We start from the raw sequence: 15472 nt of genomic DNA, 5'->3' as shown, positions 1-15472 counted from the left end.
TTTTTAGTAATCTGTGGGTGATACTTGGCAATAGGGGAATAATCTCTTCCCCAACCCTTTCGATCAGTGGTTTTAACATCACTTGTTGATCTTCGCTTCAACCTGTTTTTACGTTGGGGGCTTATGAAATGGTTTTTTTTTTTTTTTCTAATTCTGTCATTCCTTCTCTATTCTTTAGCTGTCAGTCTTCTATAAACAAGAGCTTTCCCTCCCCACTTCCCCTGCCCTCTATATTTTTTTCCCTTTCGGAGTGTCACAACATATCCCTGGATTTTTCTTTCATTCATCATATTATAAACAGTTACTGTCATTTGATGCTCAAGCTGTCCCAAACTTGGCCAGGAGGAGTCCTTTTAATTTGACTCATGTGTCCCTTCAACACATACCTATTAGTCTTTGAGTGTAAATCCCCAGTTCACTTTGTACTTTCCAGTTACAGACCTGTAATAAATGATTTCTCCTCTTTCCTTATAGACACCAAGGTCTCTGTGATGGGTTCAGTGCTACTGGGGTATAACTGTATCTAGGCCTTTCAGTGGTTATCTAAAAAAATATATACATATATTTTTTTGAGACAATTGAAATCAAATTGTATTTATAATTTTATATCCTCCTTTTCATATAAATTATTATCATGAACATACTCTCATATTGTTATTCTTCAAAAACCCAATTAAAAATATATTTTCTTACATTGTAAGTTCATACTCATATTCCTAGTAAAAATTTAATATGTGCTTTTTTCTTTATTTTATACTTGTATCTCTTTTCTCTTATTATAAAAACCTTGGTTTGTGATACCATTAATATATTGTTTTATCCAACAGTATGGGTACAGTAGTTTCAAAAATTATAATACCAATATTACTAATGGTAGACTTGCTCAATAAAGTATTAAGTTACTTTGCATTTTTTGTGCTTAATGGTTTATATTAAGTATATGCAGCTCATAGTACTGTGCTCAAATATTTGTATGAACTCTAAGTCTTTTCTCTCATGGTTTTGTTATCAGTTTGATACACTATTATGTACATACCTGTTTACATTTAGTTTTAAGGTTTGCTTCCTTTCTGAATTAACTTATTTTTTTAATTTATAAAACTTTTTCATGGTTCAAAGTTAAAACTGTATAAAAAGGTATATTCATAAGTCTCACATCACATTACCACCAGTAGCTAACCATTTCCATTTTTTTAGTTTCTGATTTAAACTTTCTCAAAATTCATATATATATATATATATATATATATATATTCCTTCCTTCCTTCCTTCCTTCCTTCCTTTTTACCTTCACATGAATGTACTTCTTTCCCCAATTAAACTAAATACTGGAAATCAATCTATATCAGTTCATAGTGATTTTCCTTATCCTTTTTTGTGGCTGCTGAGCCCTTTATTAGTGCATGTATGGTAGTTTAGTCAACTAGCGTCCTATGGATAGAATTTGTGTTGCTTCCAATTATCCTAACCAAAGCAGCCTAATAACAGTAGGAGCAAACCTGTAGTGCAAAAAAACCCAGATTTTTTGACTCATTGCAGTGAGGGAGACTGCATAGCAGAGGAACTGTGGATGTCTCAACCAAACAAAGCAAAATGTATACTTATGGATTCTGAGAATTGTGACATTTAGGTGAAATTTAGAGGGAGCAGTAATTTGATAGTCTCAAAGCAAAGCAGGACTGTGTTAAGGGGTTAACATCAGGTCTGTACTACAAACAACCCAGGCTCTTGTTTCCTTGGAAACAATAAAATTAAGATAGATGTGGAATATTGTGTCCAGAAACCCTTTATTTGAAGCTCAGTTCCAGGTTTTTAAATCAAGACTCCTTCTTGATGTCAAATATCAAAATAATGATGTATATCCTCCAGGCAAAATTGGGATGTTTCAGTCTTACTGATACAATTTCAAACAGTGAATCTCTGATAGTCTCTGATTTTACAGAACAAAGTTTCTCAGTGAATAAGAAAGCAATAGTAACTCTGTTACATATTCTTTCATGAGATGGTCAGTCAAGTTCTGCCACAAGGGGAGACTGGAGGCCCAGGAAAAAACAAAGTTTATTATACTGTTAAGTCCTAGAGGCGAGGCAACATGTAACCATGCAGGGTGATGTGGGAAAACACCAGGATGGTCAAGAGGCAGAAGGCACAGGAGAGAGGGGAAGGTTTAGGCCACTGCCTTTATTGGGGTTTCTATGGGAAAGGCAAGGCAGGGCAGAGGAAACAGCCAGGATTGACTGCTTTGAATAATTTTGGCAGGCTTTGGGTATACGAGTGGTCTCTAGTTGCCTGCTACCTGGCCCCGGGTTGTTTAAGGCAGAGAAATATTGCCTCCTACAGTGGATGGGTCTGCTGGAGGTAAGTATGGTTCTCGACTGGTTAGTTTACATATCAAAGTCATGCTCCAGGTTGAGTCCTTTGTTATTTCTCAGAGTTGGCTAGTCCCAAGAAGCAGTCTCCCCAGCCAGAAAGGATTTTTTCAGATGTCAAAAGTCATATAATATTCAGAAAAAGTGTGTGTGTGTGCGCGCGCGCGAGTGTCCAATACAGTCGGTACTCATGTTTTGATGAGAGTAAGGAAACCAGGGCAATGATAGTAGAGACTTTTAGACAGTGTGGCGTAAGTGCCCCTAACCAACACAGAAAACATTTTACTGTGATAATGGAAAGGAGAAACACAGGTAAAGTACGAGGAGTCCTTGTAGGCCAGCCCATAATATAAGTTTCCCATTTATATTGCATTAGTCAAGAAAATAAATCTGAAATTTTTTGCAGTCCCTAACAATATCTTAGTGGAGTTGTAGAGTAGATTAGAAATACTCTCATATCAGGGTGACACATCTGGCGGTGGTGTTGGAGGGGATGAGCTGATAAGTTAGTAAAGTACATGTAAAGGTTGGTGGTTGTGTGTGGAACCAAGGGGAAGGAGTGCTGGTGGCTGCAACGCAGAAGGTCTTGGTGGAAAGTTGGAGGCGGTTAGTGGAAGAAAGCATCAGGGAGTGGGTGGCCCTCTTCCCAGAGGGTCCAGGCGTTTCCCAATATAAGGCACGTGCCTCCTGGGGAAAGCAGTAGTCTCCACTAATTCCTTTCCTTTTTAAAATTAAAACTTTGTTTTTAGAGCAGTTTCAGGTTCACAGCAAAATGGAGGGGAAGGTACAGAGAGTTCCCATCTGTCCCCTGCTCTTCCCCCAGCCTCCCCCATTATCAGCATCCCCCACCAGAGTGGTACATTTGTTACAGTTGATGAACCAACATGGGCACCTCATAATCACCCGAAGTCCGCAGATCACATTACAGTTCACTCTTGGTGTTGTAGATTCTGTGGCCTTGGACAAACACATAATGACATGTTTCCCTCGTTACGGTATTATGCAGAGTATTTTCACTGCCCTAAAAACCCTGTGTCTTGCCTATTCTCCCTGACCCCCACAATCGTTGACAACCTCTGGTCTTCTTACTACTACATACTTTTGCCTTTTCTAAAATGTCATATAGTTGGAATCACACAGTCCATTAATTTTTGGAATGATATCGATACTAGTGACCTCTACCAGATTTCCCTGTAGGCATGGAGTGTAGGGGTGTATGTTTTGGCAGAGAGCAAGGAGTATACGTGGATCGTGGGCTAAGCAGACAAGGAACTCAGAATCATAATAGAATTCCTAATATCAAAGGAAGAAAAGCACAAAGTGTCCTATGTCCAATCTGTGCGTTAGAAAAAACAGTCCCTGGGGTTTAGTGTCAGGGTCAAGTTAGCCCAGGGGGCAAAGTCATCTCCAATGGCGAGATCTCAGACTGGGGTGATGTCTCCTGGGGTGACGTCATCTCTGGTGGTGAGCTCCTGGGCCAGGGTGATGTTGCTGAGTGTGAGACTGGAGTATCCTTTTCAAGTGGGTACCTACTCCAGTTGATGTGGATCTCAGCTTTTGCCATGTTTCGTTGAAACACTGTCTTATTTGGAGGGTTTGGGCCTCTGGATTGTAAACCAATGAAAGCACCCAGACCAATAATAAGTCCACAGTTACCTAAACTGTGGTGTGTAGCTAAACTCGACAGGGTTTTTAGTTTTTGAATGAAGTTTAGGCTCCCATATCAGTAGAACAGCTGCCTGGTCTTTGGGACAATCTATGGTTAATAGATCCCAGTGGAGTACACCCCCTCAATCTGGCCTCCAGCCCTTATGGGATAGGGCAAGATTAAAAAAAACTATAAATATAGGTTAAGGTTTGAGGCAAAATAGAGACCTTTTCAGGTTTATTTGTTGGACTGGAATTTAATGAATAGGAATTGTTCAGGAGACTATTAAGCATCTCAGTTAAACCAGTTATTGGGGTCATGAAAGTTCTATGAATACCTTTTCCGAGAGCCCAACATTGTGTATTCTAAGCAATGAAATGCGTGTCTTTGTTACTAGCAGTAATGCCTATAACTCCAAAGGGAATAACGAGCATCCTGGCAAGGCCTTGTACTGTAGTCTTAGTTATATGTAAAGACATGTGATGTTGATTTATATTTTCGGTGCCTGTGAGGCAAGAGATTGCCAGAGTTCTGTACCATGAAATAGGACAATTTTTAGATAATAGCCCAACAGTTTATAATAAATGTGATGATGGGACCATTTGTTGGCTAGGGCATCCAGTGCTGAGATGACTGCCTGAAGTTTGACCAAGTGTGTTGTTTCTTGGGTCCCATCCTTTATTTAGGGACATCATGGCTAAGGGATGGAAAGCAGCAACATTCCATCAGGCTCCATTACATATGATGGTTAACAGTGTCATTTGTATAGTCCTCCAATTCTCATTGCTATTTACTCAGTTAATCCCAGGGGGCTTCCTAGGTAGTCAAGGGTCTGGGGGAGGGGTGACATCCTCCAGCACCATGGCATCTGGCAAGAGACAGGAGAGGCCACCCTTCCTGAAGGTGGAATATATGAAAGGGCCCAGATTTGGTTCCCTCCTCTCATAAGGAGGCCTCAGCGGTTATGCTGTGTTTATGGGGTATTGTTTCCATGACCCAAAGTATAATGGAAAAGTGGTTATGGAGGGTCGCAGGCTCAAGGTCTGTGAGAATGTCTGTTTCCAAGAAGGTATGTTGACAGCAATTACTGTTTATAATGTACAGGCATACCTTGTTTTATTGTGCTTTCCTTTATTGTGCTTAACAGATAATTGCATTTTTTTAAAATTGAAGATAAATTCTCATATTGGAGAATAACGGTAACCTCAGGAGTTCAGGCTTTTGAGACGGAGTAACCTGCATTCAGACTCTGGCTCACCACTTCTTAACTGGTGATCTTGAGCCAGTTACTACTCCTGTTTGAACATAAGTTGCCTCAACTACTGAATGACAGTAATAATAACTGTTGATAATCATATGAGCTTCCACTGTGTGTGTGTTCTGGCACATAATGAGTACTCAGTAAACTGCAATTATTATTTATGTGGTCTACAGTTTCTAATGACTTTCACATAATATAACTTCCATCTTCTACAGAGAGATGGCTAATGAATGATGCTTGATGACAGATGAGAAATGCCTCCTGCATAAAGATTGATGGTATGAGGCAAGACTCCTACTTAATCAAGAGGAATCGAGATTAACTTATCCATTAAATTCAGAAACTGTCTTGAAGAGACTTTGGGAATAAGACATGTTAAGGCAGATTTCATTAACAGATTCACAGGATGCCAGCCATTGACCTTTTCCCTAGTGGTAAGTCCTTGTTGATGCTCCTTTCAGAGACCGTGCTTTAACTGGCCTGTGAGCAGCCTGTCTTGTGGTCTGGGTCTATGCAGTCCTGCTTCTGGGCTGTCTAGGAGGGGACTTAAGTATATAACAATATCGTGTTGTCTAAATCCTGGGGCTTGGGAAAGAGGGGTAAGTATGCCTATTTTTGTGGGAGAGGTTCTGCTTAATCACATGAGTTATTATTGTTAGCCAAAAAATTCCCCAACAGTTTTACTTCTCTGGTCTTTAATTTCTTTATCTGTAAAATGAGATTAGATTATTAAACTCTTCTTCTTGTTTATCAAAGCCCCAAATCCTATTTCTGACTTCAGATGAGGTGGGCTATAGGGCATTTTATGGCAGCAGTGTGTGTGTGTGTGTGTGTGTGTGTGTGTGTGTGTGTGTATGTATGTTCACTTAGAATTAGTGTGGAGTGGCTGCCAGGCTTGTGAGTACGGAAACTGTGGGCAGCCTGGATTCTCAGGTTTTGTTTCTTCTCCTCAAGGTTGTCTTTCTCAAGACTTTTTCTCTTGTCATGAGGAGAAGTCAGAAGGGGAAAGGATTGTGACTGGGTGTCTGACAAATTATTTTCAGGTCAGTAGGAAATTTATTCTTTTATAAAAGCACATGCTTCTTCCTACGAGGCAGATATGTTTCTTACTAGTGAAACAGAGCTTCTGTTTCAAATAGGGCCTGCTTAGGGACCGAGTCCCGAGTTAAATTTCCTCAGGTCTTACTTAGGGCCTTTCATTTACACAGGAGAATGATACTATCACTCCAGTATTTACTAATTCATTCCAGTATTTACTAATTCAGTCCAATTCATCCATGCTGATTGTGTGCTCTCATTTTGCTATGATAGACAGGGAGCCGACATGTGCCTCTGAGAATTTGTACTGTCACTGGAGGAATAATTCATTTACCAGCATATACTGTGTCTGTAATGTGCTCAGGACTATGGCTAACCTGTCAACAGAGAAAAATGAGACCAGAAGAGGTCACAATCTAGTTGTGGTGAGATACGTTCAGTTAGGTGAGAGAGGTGCTCTTAAAGCTACGTAATTGGATGAAGTCACCATGAATACGTCCAGGTAGAGAGGAGAAGGGGCTTGAGGACCATCAAGCCCTGGGGTTGATTATGGAAGAACATAAAACCTGTCTAGGCTTTGAGTCTCCCTTCCTCTTTCTCCAGGGAACATTGATGGAGATGGCAATTGCCTGATGCCAGGATGTTCCTCTTGAAAATGAAGATCTGTTCATTGTATTGGCTTTAATTTTTCTAGGATAAAAGGCTTAGGACTTCAAAATTATATATATAAGCTTGAGCTTGGGTTTTAGGCAAAAGACTGGCAACCCTTTTGGTGCACAGTGGGGGAGAGAGAGAGAGAGAGTGTGTGTGTGTGTTTGCATTTTAGTTTTATTTGAAAATATACTGGTTTGATGAAGTGGACATGAACAATTTTGTTGCTTCTCAAGTTATACCTGACAGTATTTGGTATCCCTGAAGAGCAGAGTCTTGGCCCCTTATTTATGGAAGTATTTGTCATCCCTTGCATGTTCTTCTTACATCCGGCATCTTTCTCTGAGAGCAGGGCACCAGCTATGCAGACCTGGTCTGATCTTTCAGGTGGAACAAAGAGGAAAGCTGAAGAAAATGGAAGAGTTTTCCAAGTGAGGGAAAAGGCACATGTGATTCTTTATGAGAAAGAGCTGTAATCCATGAGAGCTGCAGTCCATTTGGAAATGTTAAACAGGAGTCTTTTGAAGAATTTTTTTCCTAAGGATGCTGAGGTCATTTGGGTTCTGAGGTTCCTTGGGTACCTCAAACTTCCCTTTCTCTTCAACTTTTCATTCGCCTTCTTAAACTTCCTTTTGGCTTGACAGTAGGATCTGTCCCATTTTTTTTCTTTAAATTTTGCATTTGCATTAAGCTCTTCATCCATTTCCTTTCAACGTTGTTTTCCTGGTTATGCTGCTTTCTGTTCATTGTCAGTCTCAACATTTATAGAATCATTTCTTAGTAAATCACCTACCAATTTGACCACAGCACCTTATCATGCCAAACTCTTAGTCCAGCCAAACTTCTTAATCTTTTTTTTTTTTAATAAAATTATTTATTTATTTTTGGCTCCGTTGGGTCTTCGTTGCTGTGCACGGGCTTTCTGTAGTCGTGGCAAGTGGGGGCTACTATTCGTTGTGGTGCACGGGCTTCTCATTGTGATGGCTTCTCTTGTTGTGGAGCACAGGCTCTAGGTGTGCAGGCTTCAGTCAGTAGCTGTGGCTTGAAGGCTCTAGAGCGCAGGCTCAATAGTTGTGGCGCACGGGCGTAGTTGTGGCGCACAGGCTTAGTTGCTTTGCGGCATGTGGGATCTTCCCAGACCAGGGCTCAAACCCGTGTCTCCTGCATTGGCAGGCAGATTCTTAACCACTGCGCCACCAGGGAAGCCCCTTTCTTTTTGTTTTAAAATGTATCTTAAGTCAATGTTTGAAAGTAAATACACATTGGCCTTCATTTTTAACATCTTCCTTCCATTTATTTCTCCAAGAACATAATTTTTTTTAATCTTATTTCAGATTAGGAGATTTGTCTTAATGCCAGATGGTCAGCACCGCGGTGGAATATTTTGGATGGGAAAAAATCCAGTGTGGTGGAAATGGTAAGAGTCACAAGATATAATTCCTTGCCTTCCACACTAGTGGAAAATTAGCAGTTCCATAAGATAGGAAAGCTGCACGATAACCATGACAGATATTTGAGACTAGTGTCATTCACCTGTTTTTCATAGTCTCTGGGCATCGTGAATTTGGCAAAAACTTTAAACACCCCTCACGATATATTTCTTCACACAGAGTTCACTCAGCTGAATATTCCCATATATGTCATTCAGATGAAGTTTTTTTCTTTTTTTTCTTTTTTTTTTTTTTTGTGGCACGTGGGCCTCTCACTGTTGTGGCCTCTCCTGTTGCAGAGCGCAGGCTCCGGACGCGCAGGCCCAGCAGCCGTGGCTCACAGGCCTAGCCGCTCCGTGGCATGTGGGATCTTCCCGGACCAGGGCACGAACCCATGTCCCCTGCATCGGCAGGCGGACTCTCAACCACTGCGCCACGAGGGAAGCCCCAGATGAAATAAATAATTTCATCTTGATCAATTATCAGCTAAACTCTATAAAAATCCCTTTGAAAGTAAAGAATACAACAAAACTTTCTAGCAGAATGATCACTTCATTCTGCTTGAAAGCACTGAGGGTCTGGAACCATGCATTGCAGTGAAAATGGAAGAAAAACAAAAACATAAAAAACTTCAGCCATACTAATTTGTTTCTTGTATAGAAAAACAAGGCAGAGGGGAAAATCTCTGAATATAACAAGGTTGGAAAACTTTTTAAGTCATCATTAATCTCTTCATCAACATTGTATGAATGTAAAAACAATTAGAATGCTTTCAATGAATATCTTTTATATATTTTTTATAAATAAAAATCCTAAAAAGTTTTTTTTTTTTTTTAATGAAAAACCTTTGTTACAAAGAGGTTTTTAAATAAGACCTTGGGAAAGTTTTGGAGTACATGTTTTCACTTACTGCATACAAGAAAATTGATACTGGGAAAGAAAACCAAGTAAATTTTTATTTAAATGAGTTGCCTTTGTGTGTTTTTTTTTCAAGGTAAACCCATACTTTTAAAGACTAATGATGTTGAGGATAAATATGGTCAACTGATCTTTGATAGAGGAGCAAAGGAAATGGAATGTAGTAAATATAATTCTTTTCAACAGATGGTGCTGGAACAACCAGACACCCACATGCAAAAGAATAAATCTAGACACAGGCCTTGCACTCATCACAAAAATTAACTCAAAATGCATTGCAGCCCTAAGTGTTAAACACACAACTATAAACCTCCTTGAAGATAACATAGAAGAAAACCTAGAAGACCTTGGATGTGGCAATACTTTAAAAAATATGACATGGAAGACATGATCCATAAAAGAAATAATTGATAAACTGGACTTTATTAAAATTAAAAACTTCTGCTCTAAAAAAGGCATTGTTGAGAGAATGAGAAGACAAGCACAAATTGAGAGAAAATATTTGCAAAAGACACAACTGATAAAGGACTCTTAAGACTCAATAATAAGGAAATAAACAGCTGATTAAAAATGGACTAAGACCTTAATAGACACCTCACCAAGGAAGATATGCAGATAGCAAATAAGCATTTGAAAAGATGGCCCACATGAAAAAAAGAGACCACTACAAATCTATGAATCTGTGAGAATGGCCAAAATCTGGAACACTGATAATGATAAATGTTGGTGAAGATATAGAGCATCAGGAAATTTCATTTCATTGCTGGTGGGAATACAAAATTGTACAGCCACTTTGGGATACAATTTGGTGGTTTCTTACAAAACTAAATATAGTCCTACCAAGTGATACAGTATTCACACTCCTTGACATTTACCCAAGTAAGTTGAAAACTTATGTCCACACAAAAACCAGTACATGCATGCTTTGGGGTTTTTTTGTTTCTTTGCACATGAATGTTTATAGTAGTTTTATTCATAATTGCCAAAACTTGGAAGCAGTCAAGATGTCCTTCAGAAGGTGAATGGATAAACTGGCACATCCAAACGACACAATATTATCCAGTGCTTAAAATGAATGAACTATCAGGCCATGAAAAGACATGGAAGAACCTTAATGCATATACTAAGTAATGCATATTACTAAGTGAAAGAAGCCAATCTGGAAATATTACATACTGTATGATTCCAACTATATGACATTCTGGAAAAGGCAAAACTGTGGAGATCAGTGGTTGCCAGGGATTGGTGAGAGTGATGGGTGGAATGTATAAGCAAAGCACAGAGGATTTTTAGGGCAGTGAAAAATACCCTGTATGATACTCTAATGGATATGCGTCATTACAGTTGACCCTTGAACAACAAGATTTTGAACTGCATGGGTCCATTCATATGTAGATTTTTTTCAATGAATATGTACTACAGCATTATACCATTCATAGGTGGTTGTATTTGCAGGTACAGAACCCAGAGGGCCAACTGTTAAGTTGTACTGATGTTTTCAACTTTGAAGAGGGTTGGGGACGCTAACCCCCATGTGTTTACAGTGGAGCTGAGAAAGGCTAGTGGGCACTTCTGCCTCAAAACATCCTGTTTTTTTCCTTGAGCAAAGCCTGGAGTCCACAGTTCACATGATACTGCGTTGTCAGGCTGTGCTCATTATGTGGTGAAAGAACCTAGCCTCCTTAAAATATTTTTGGAATGGAATGTAGATTAATATTTTTCCGGTTTAAACACATGCTTCTAGTCTTTAATATTAGTAATTAAGTGCCTAAGATTCCTGGGCCCTTCTTTACGTGGGCAGATATTTTATAGAACCGATCTGCCTGAGAGGCATGGTCAGCTGGGAGGGGTTGAGCTTTTAAATACAGATCTCCAGATATGGGTGATTCCATTAAATAATAAGGATCCTCCTAATGATTACGTTTTTTTATGTCTAGGCAGATGTTTTATTCATGGGGGTTCTAGAAAAGGCACAGAGAGGAAGCTATTGAAATTTTTAAAATCCTTATTTCGGGCTGTAGTATTTCTAACTGTAGTTAACAACAACCCCAAAGCACCTTAAAATCTGTCTTTTCTCTACTACCAGATTTCCGTTTTAAATCATGGTTCCGGTTATGCATATTTAAGAATCAGCCCTCTTTTGGCCCTGATAAAATCCATTTCTTGGCGGGTAGCTTAAAGTGCTGATCGAGACTGTTTTTTGTTTTTAATACCAGGATAATCATTGTTTAAATTGGAGTCCAGACAAAAAAGTTCTCTGACTTCTGGGGGACTTGCTTTGGTTAGGAAGGGGAGGGGCAGTGACCCCGCAAGAGAATCCATAACAGCCGGCTGAGTAGTGAAGTTTGGACTCCTTTTCCCTTCTGACTGCTCAGTCTCCTTTTCAAAACCTTGGGGACCTCTACTTTTTCCATCGAGGAGACCACATGGAGTAAAAGACCCGGGCTCAAGTGCCTGCACACCATTTTACTTAAATGTGCAATCAAAAGTAAGTTACTCTACTTGATAAGCCTCCTTCGCTTAAAACAAACTTGCCTGCACTTCGCCTCAGTTCTGTGCCCAGGCTCCCTGACCAGGCCTCAGACACTCTCTCCGGGCCCGCCTCCCAGCCCCGCTCCCCGATCGGAGTTCCGGGGGGTACTGAACTACTGGAGGCGGGAGCCTCAGGCCCGGGACCCGAAGCGGAGGTGCGCGTCCGCTGGCGGCTTGGTCCTCAATAGCTGCTTCGCGCATCTTACCCGTTTCCATATCCGTTGGCGTTTGATCCGGCTGGGCCCAAGTCCAGGTTCCGACCACGAGTCTGGAAGGGACGGTCGATAGTGGGGAGGGGTCATGGGTAAGGTTTACGGCGCCAGCTGCTCCCGGGCCGCGGGGCCTCCTGCCGGGCTTCACGCGCGACTTCCCGCCCGGGACCTCAGGACGCCCCGCTTGTCCTCCAAGCCCCGACCCGTTACATTCGCGCCTGCTGGGGCCGCGGCTTCTTCCCGTCTCCCGGACGACTGCTCGGGCGGTCTGTCCCCGGGAGGAGGCGGGTCTGGAAATAAGGGCAGGGCGCGTCCGCAGGGTCTTTTCTCCATCACCTGTCTTCCCCTCTTTAAAAGGCCTCCCCCAAGTCTGACTACTTTTCCTTAAGAAGATGCCCTTTCTTGTACCTCATTTTCTTCCGTTATGACATTTTTTGAAGTACTCATCAGTTCACGGAGATCTGCCCTTTTTTTTTTTTCTTTGATCTGGCTTACAGTTCTCTAGTGTGTGGAAGCAGCCTAGTCCACTATTGGTGGACGATTGAGTTGTTCCCATCTGAATGGGCTTGTGCATGTTTCTTCATATTTCTGTACTTAGGACTTTAAGGTCGATTTTTAGAACTAAAGTTGTTGGGTCATGTGTAATATTCCTAGATATTGCCAACTGCCCCCGTTCTATTTTGAGCGCTCAGAACGTGTATTTTGCATCCAGCAAGTTGCACACCTCTCTTAGTTTTCAAATAATCTTAACCTATAGATGATTTTGGATGTTTACATATCATCCATGAATGACAGGTTTATTCTTCTTTTACAGTCCTCCAACCTATCATGTCTCCCCATCCTTTTCCGCTCTCCCCAACTTACTGCACTGTCTGTATCATGATTAGTAGAAGGAGCCACTTCTTTTTCTGTGTCTCAAAGGCCTTCAGCTTGTATCTAGTAAATTGAAATGCTTGCTCTATGTTTTCGATACATTTTCAGGTTTAAAGACATTTCCTTCTATTCCTCTTTTCCTCGTTTACTATAATTAACGTAACTAAAGTGTACAATTCAGTGAATTTTAGTATATTCCCAGAGTTGTGCAACCATCATCACAATATAATTTTAGAAAATTTTCATCATCCCAGAAAGAAATCCCATACTCATTAGCACTCACTTCCCATTCTTCCCTAACCCCCAGGCCACCACTCACTGATCTATTTCTTGTCTTTATAGACTTGTCCATTCTGGACATTTCATATAAATGGAATAATACAATATTTTGTCTTTCGTGAATGACTTTTTTCACTATAATGTTTTCAAGGTTCATCCACATTGTAGCAAGTGTCAGTACTGATTCCTATTAATGGCCAAAAATATTCTTTTGTATAGATACATCCCATTTTATTTAGATTATAACTATCAAAATGAGTGTCAAGTGGTATCTTGTGGTTTTCATTTGCATGTCCCTGGTGGCTAATAATAAGCATATTTTCATATGCTTAATGGCCATTGTATTTTCTTTAGAAAAATAGATATTTTGCCCATTTTAAAAATTGAGTTTTTTTTAATAGAGTTGGCTAAAATTATTTTTAAATCATGCAATGTTGGGTATTATCAAACACTTTTACTGTATTATTGAGATGATCATACTGTTTTCTACTTTGATCTTTTCATGAAACAAATGACATTAATTGATTTTCTAGTAAGCCTCTTGCATTCCTGGGATAAACTCAACTTGGTTCTGGTGTATTATCTTTCTCATTTTTTGATGTATTTGATTTGGACTTATTTTCTATAGACTCTTTGTATCTATGTTTATTAATGAGACCTCTGTATCATTTTGTTTTCTTATAATGGCTGTCATGTTTGATATCAGTATTATACCAATTTCAAGGAACATTCCTCTTCCTTTATCTACTTAATCAAGGTAATCCCTTTGATAAGGCAAACTGTTTTGTGACATCATCTTAAAAGTGGCCTGTCCATCCCCTCCCCTTCTTTCCCCCCATGGTAATTATGTAAGGTACTGTCATAGATTAATCAAAATGCACACATGACGTTTTGGATCGTGCACATTTCTGGAGTTTTGCATAAGTGTGTCTAATCCCTGAAAGATTTGAGTCAGATTAGAATTCTCTCTTCTTTGAATGGCAGAACTGATCTATAAAACCTCTGAGCCTGGTGTTTTCTTCATGGGAGAAGTTTATATGCCTAGTTCTTTATTTTGTTTTTGTTTTTTTGGTTATTGTTTTGTTTTTTAAAGAATCTATCTAGGCAGTGAATTATTTGGGCTGGAGAGACCTGGAGTCTCTCTGAGGGGTTCAGCAACAACCCAGATTATTCCACTTTTATACATTTTTTTAAATTGTGGTAAAATATATACAATATAAAATTTGCCATTATAAACATTTTAAAGCATACAATTCAGTGGCATTAGTCACAATCACAGAGTTGTGCAACTATCACTGTCCAGGTCATTTTTGATAATTATTTTAGGACTATTCAGTTTGTTATTTCTAGTCTTATTTCTCTAGGAATTGAGCTATTTCCTGTGACTTCTGAGCTTGATTAGCATACAGCTATTCACAATATCTTACATGTTTAATCTCTGCAGTATCTATAATTGTGTTCTTTTTTGCTTTTCGATTTTCTTTGCACCTTCTCCCTCTTTTTTTTCTTGAATAATCTTTCATGATTTTTCCTATTAATTTTCAAAGAATCAATTGTTTTTGTTTGATCTTTTCTGGATTTTTATTTTCTAGTTCATCATATTCTTTCTTTCCTTCAATTTTTTAAAATTTATTTTGAGATTTTTTTCCTCTAAATTTTTTTTGGCCACGCCACGTGGCATGCAGGATCTTAGTTCCCTGACCAGGGATCGAACCCAGGCCCTTCATAGTGAGAGTGCTGAGTCCTAACCACTGGACTGCCAGGGAATTCCCTAAATTCTTAAATTGGAAACTTAGACTAATTTTTAACTTTTTTTCTAATATAAGTACATAAAGCCTACTTTTTTTTTTCCTAAGGCCCACTTTAGCTGCAACCTACAAGTTTTGGTACTTAGCACTGATCAATACCATAGTATTAATGTATTTTTTAATTTCTAATTTAATTCATTAATTATATATTTTACCCATGAGTTCTTCATAAGTGTAGTAATGTTCTCTAAACTCCAGATGTCAATGGCTTTTTTCTATTAGATTGAACTATGGTGAAACTGCTAACATTCAACCTTTTCTTTAACCTATAAAAATGGCAGTTTCATATGGTTCAACATAATTTTCTTTTGTAATTAATATATAACTTAATTTCATTTTGGTCAGAGAACATATCTGTATACATCTTCTTTGAAAAGATTAAGACTAACTTTATAGTATAGCAGTGGGGTCAGTTTTGTAAACATTCCACTTATGCTTGAGAAAGATATGTAT

At 39.3% G+C, this 15472-nt stretch overlaps 1 protein-coding gene across 8 annotated transcripts in view; it reads left to right on the top strand.

Moving 5' to 3' along the window:
* LOC112400157 (zinc finger protein 177-like) overlaps positions 1-15472 on the top strand; it is a 30563-nt gene that overhangs the window by 2037 nt on the left and 13054 nt on the right. For 2 of the 8 annotated variants that reach the window (XM_024745755.1, XM_024745759.1), the window contains exons 2-4: positions 5494-5712; positions 6233-6321; positions 8302-8384. In XM_024745755.1, the coding sequence (XP_024601523.1) occupies positions 8327-8384 (58 nt within the window). In that variant the 5' untranslated portion in view covers positions 5494-5712; positions 6233-6321; positions 8302-8326. The other 6 variants (XM_024745760.1, XM_024745757.1, XM_024745756.1 and 3 more) reach the window with 6 other exon arrangements.

Source organism: Neophocaena asiaeorientalis, unplaced genomic scaffold, assembly GCF_003031525.2.
Source record: "Neophocaena asiaeorientalis asiaeorientalis breed wild unplaced genomic scaffold, Neophocaena_asiaeorientalis_V1.1 scaffold357, whole genome shotgun sequence".
NCBI classification, from domain to species: Eukaryota; Metazoa; Chordata; class Mammalia; order Artiodactyla; family Phocoenidae; genus Neophocaena; species Neophocaena asiaeorientalis.
This window is presented reverse-complemented; position numbering and strand designations above follow the sequence as displayed.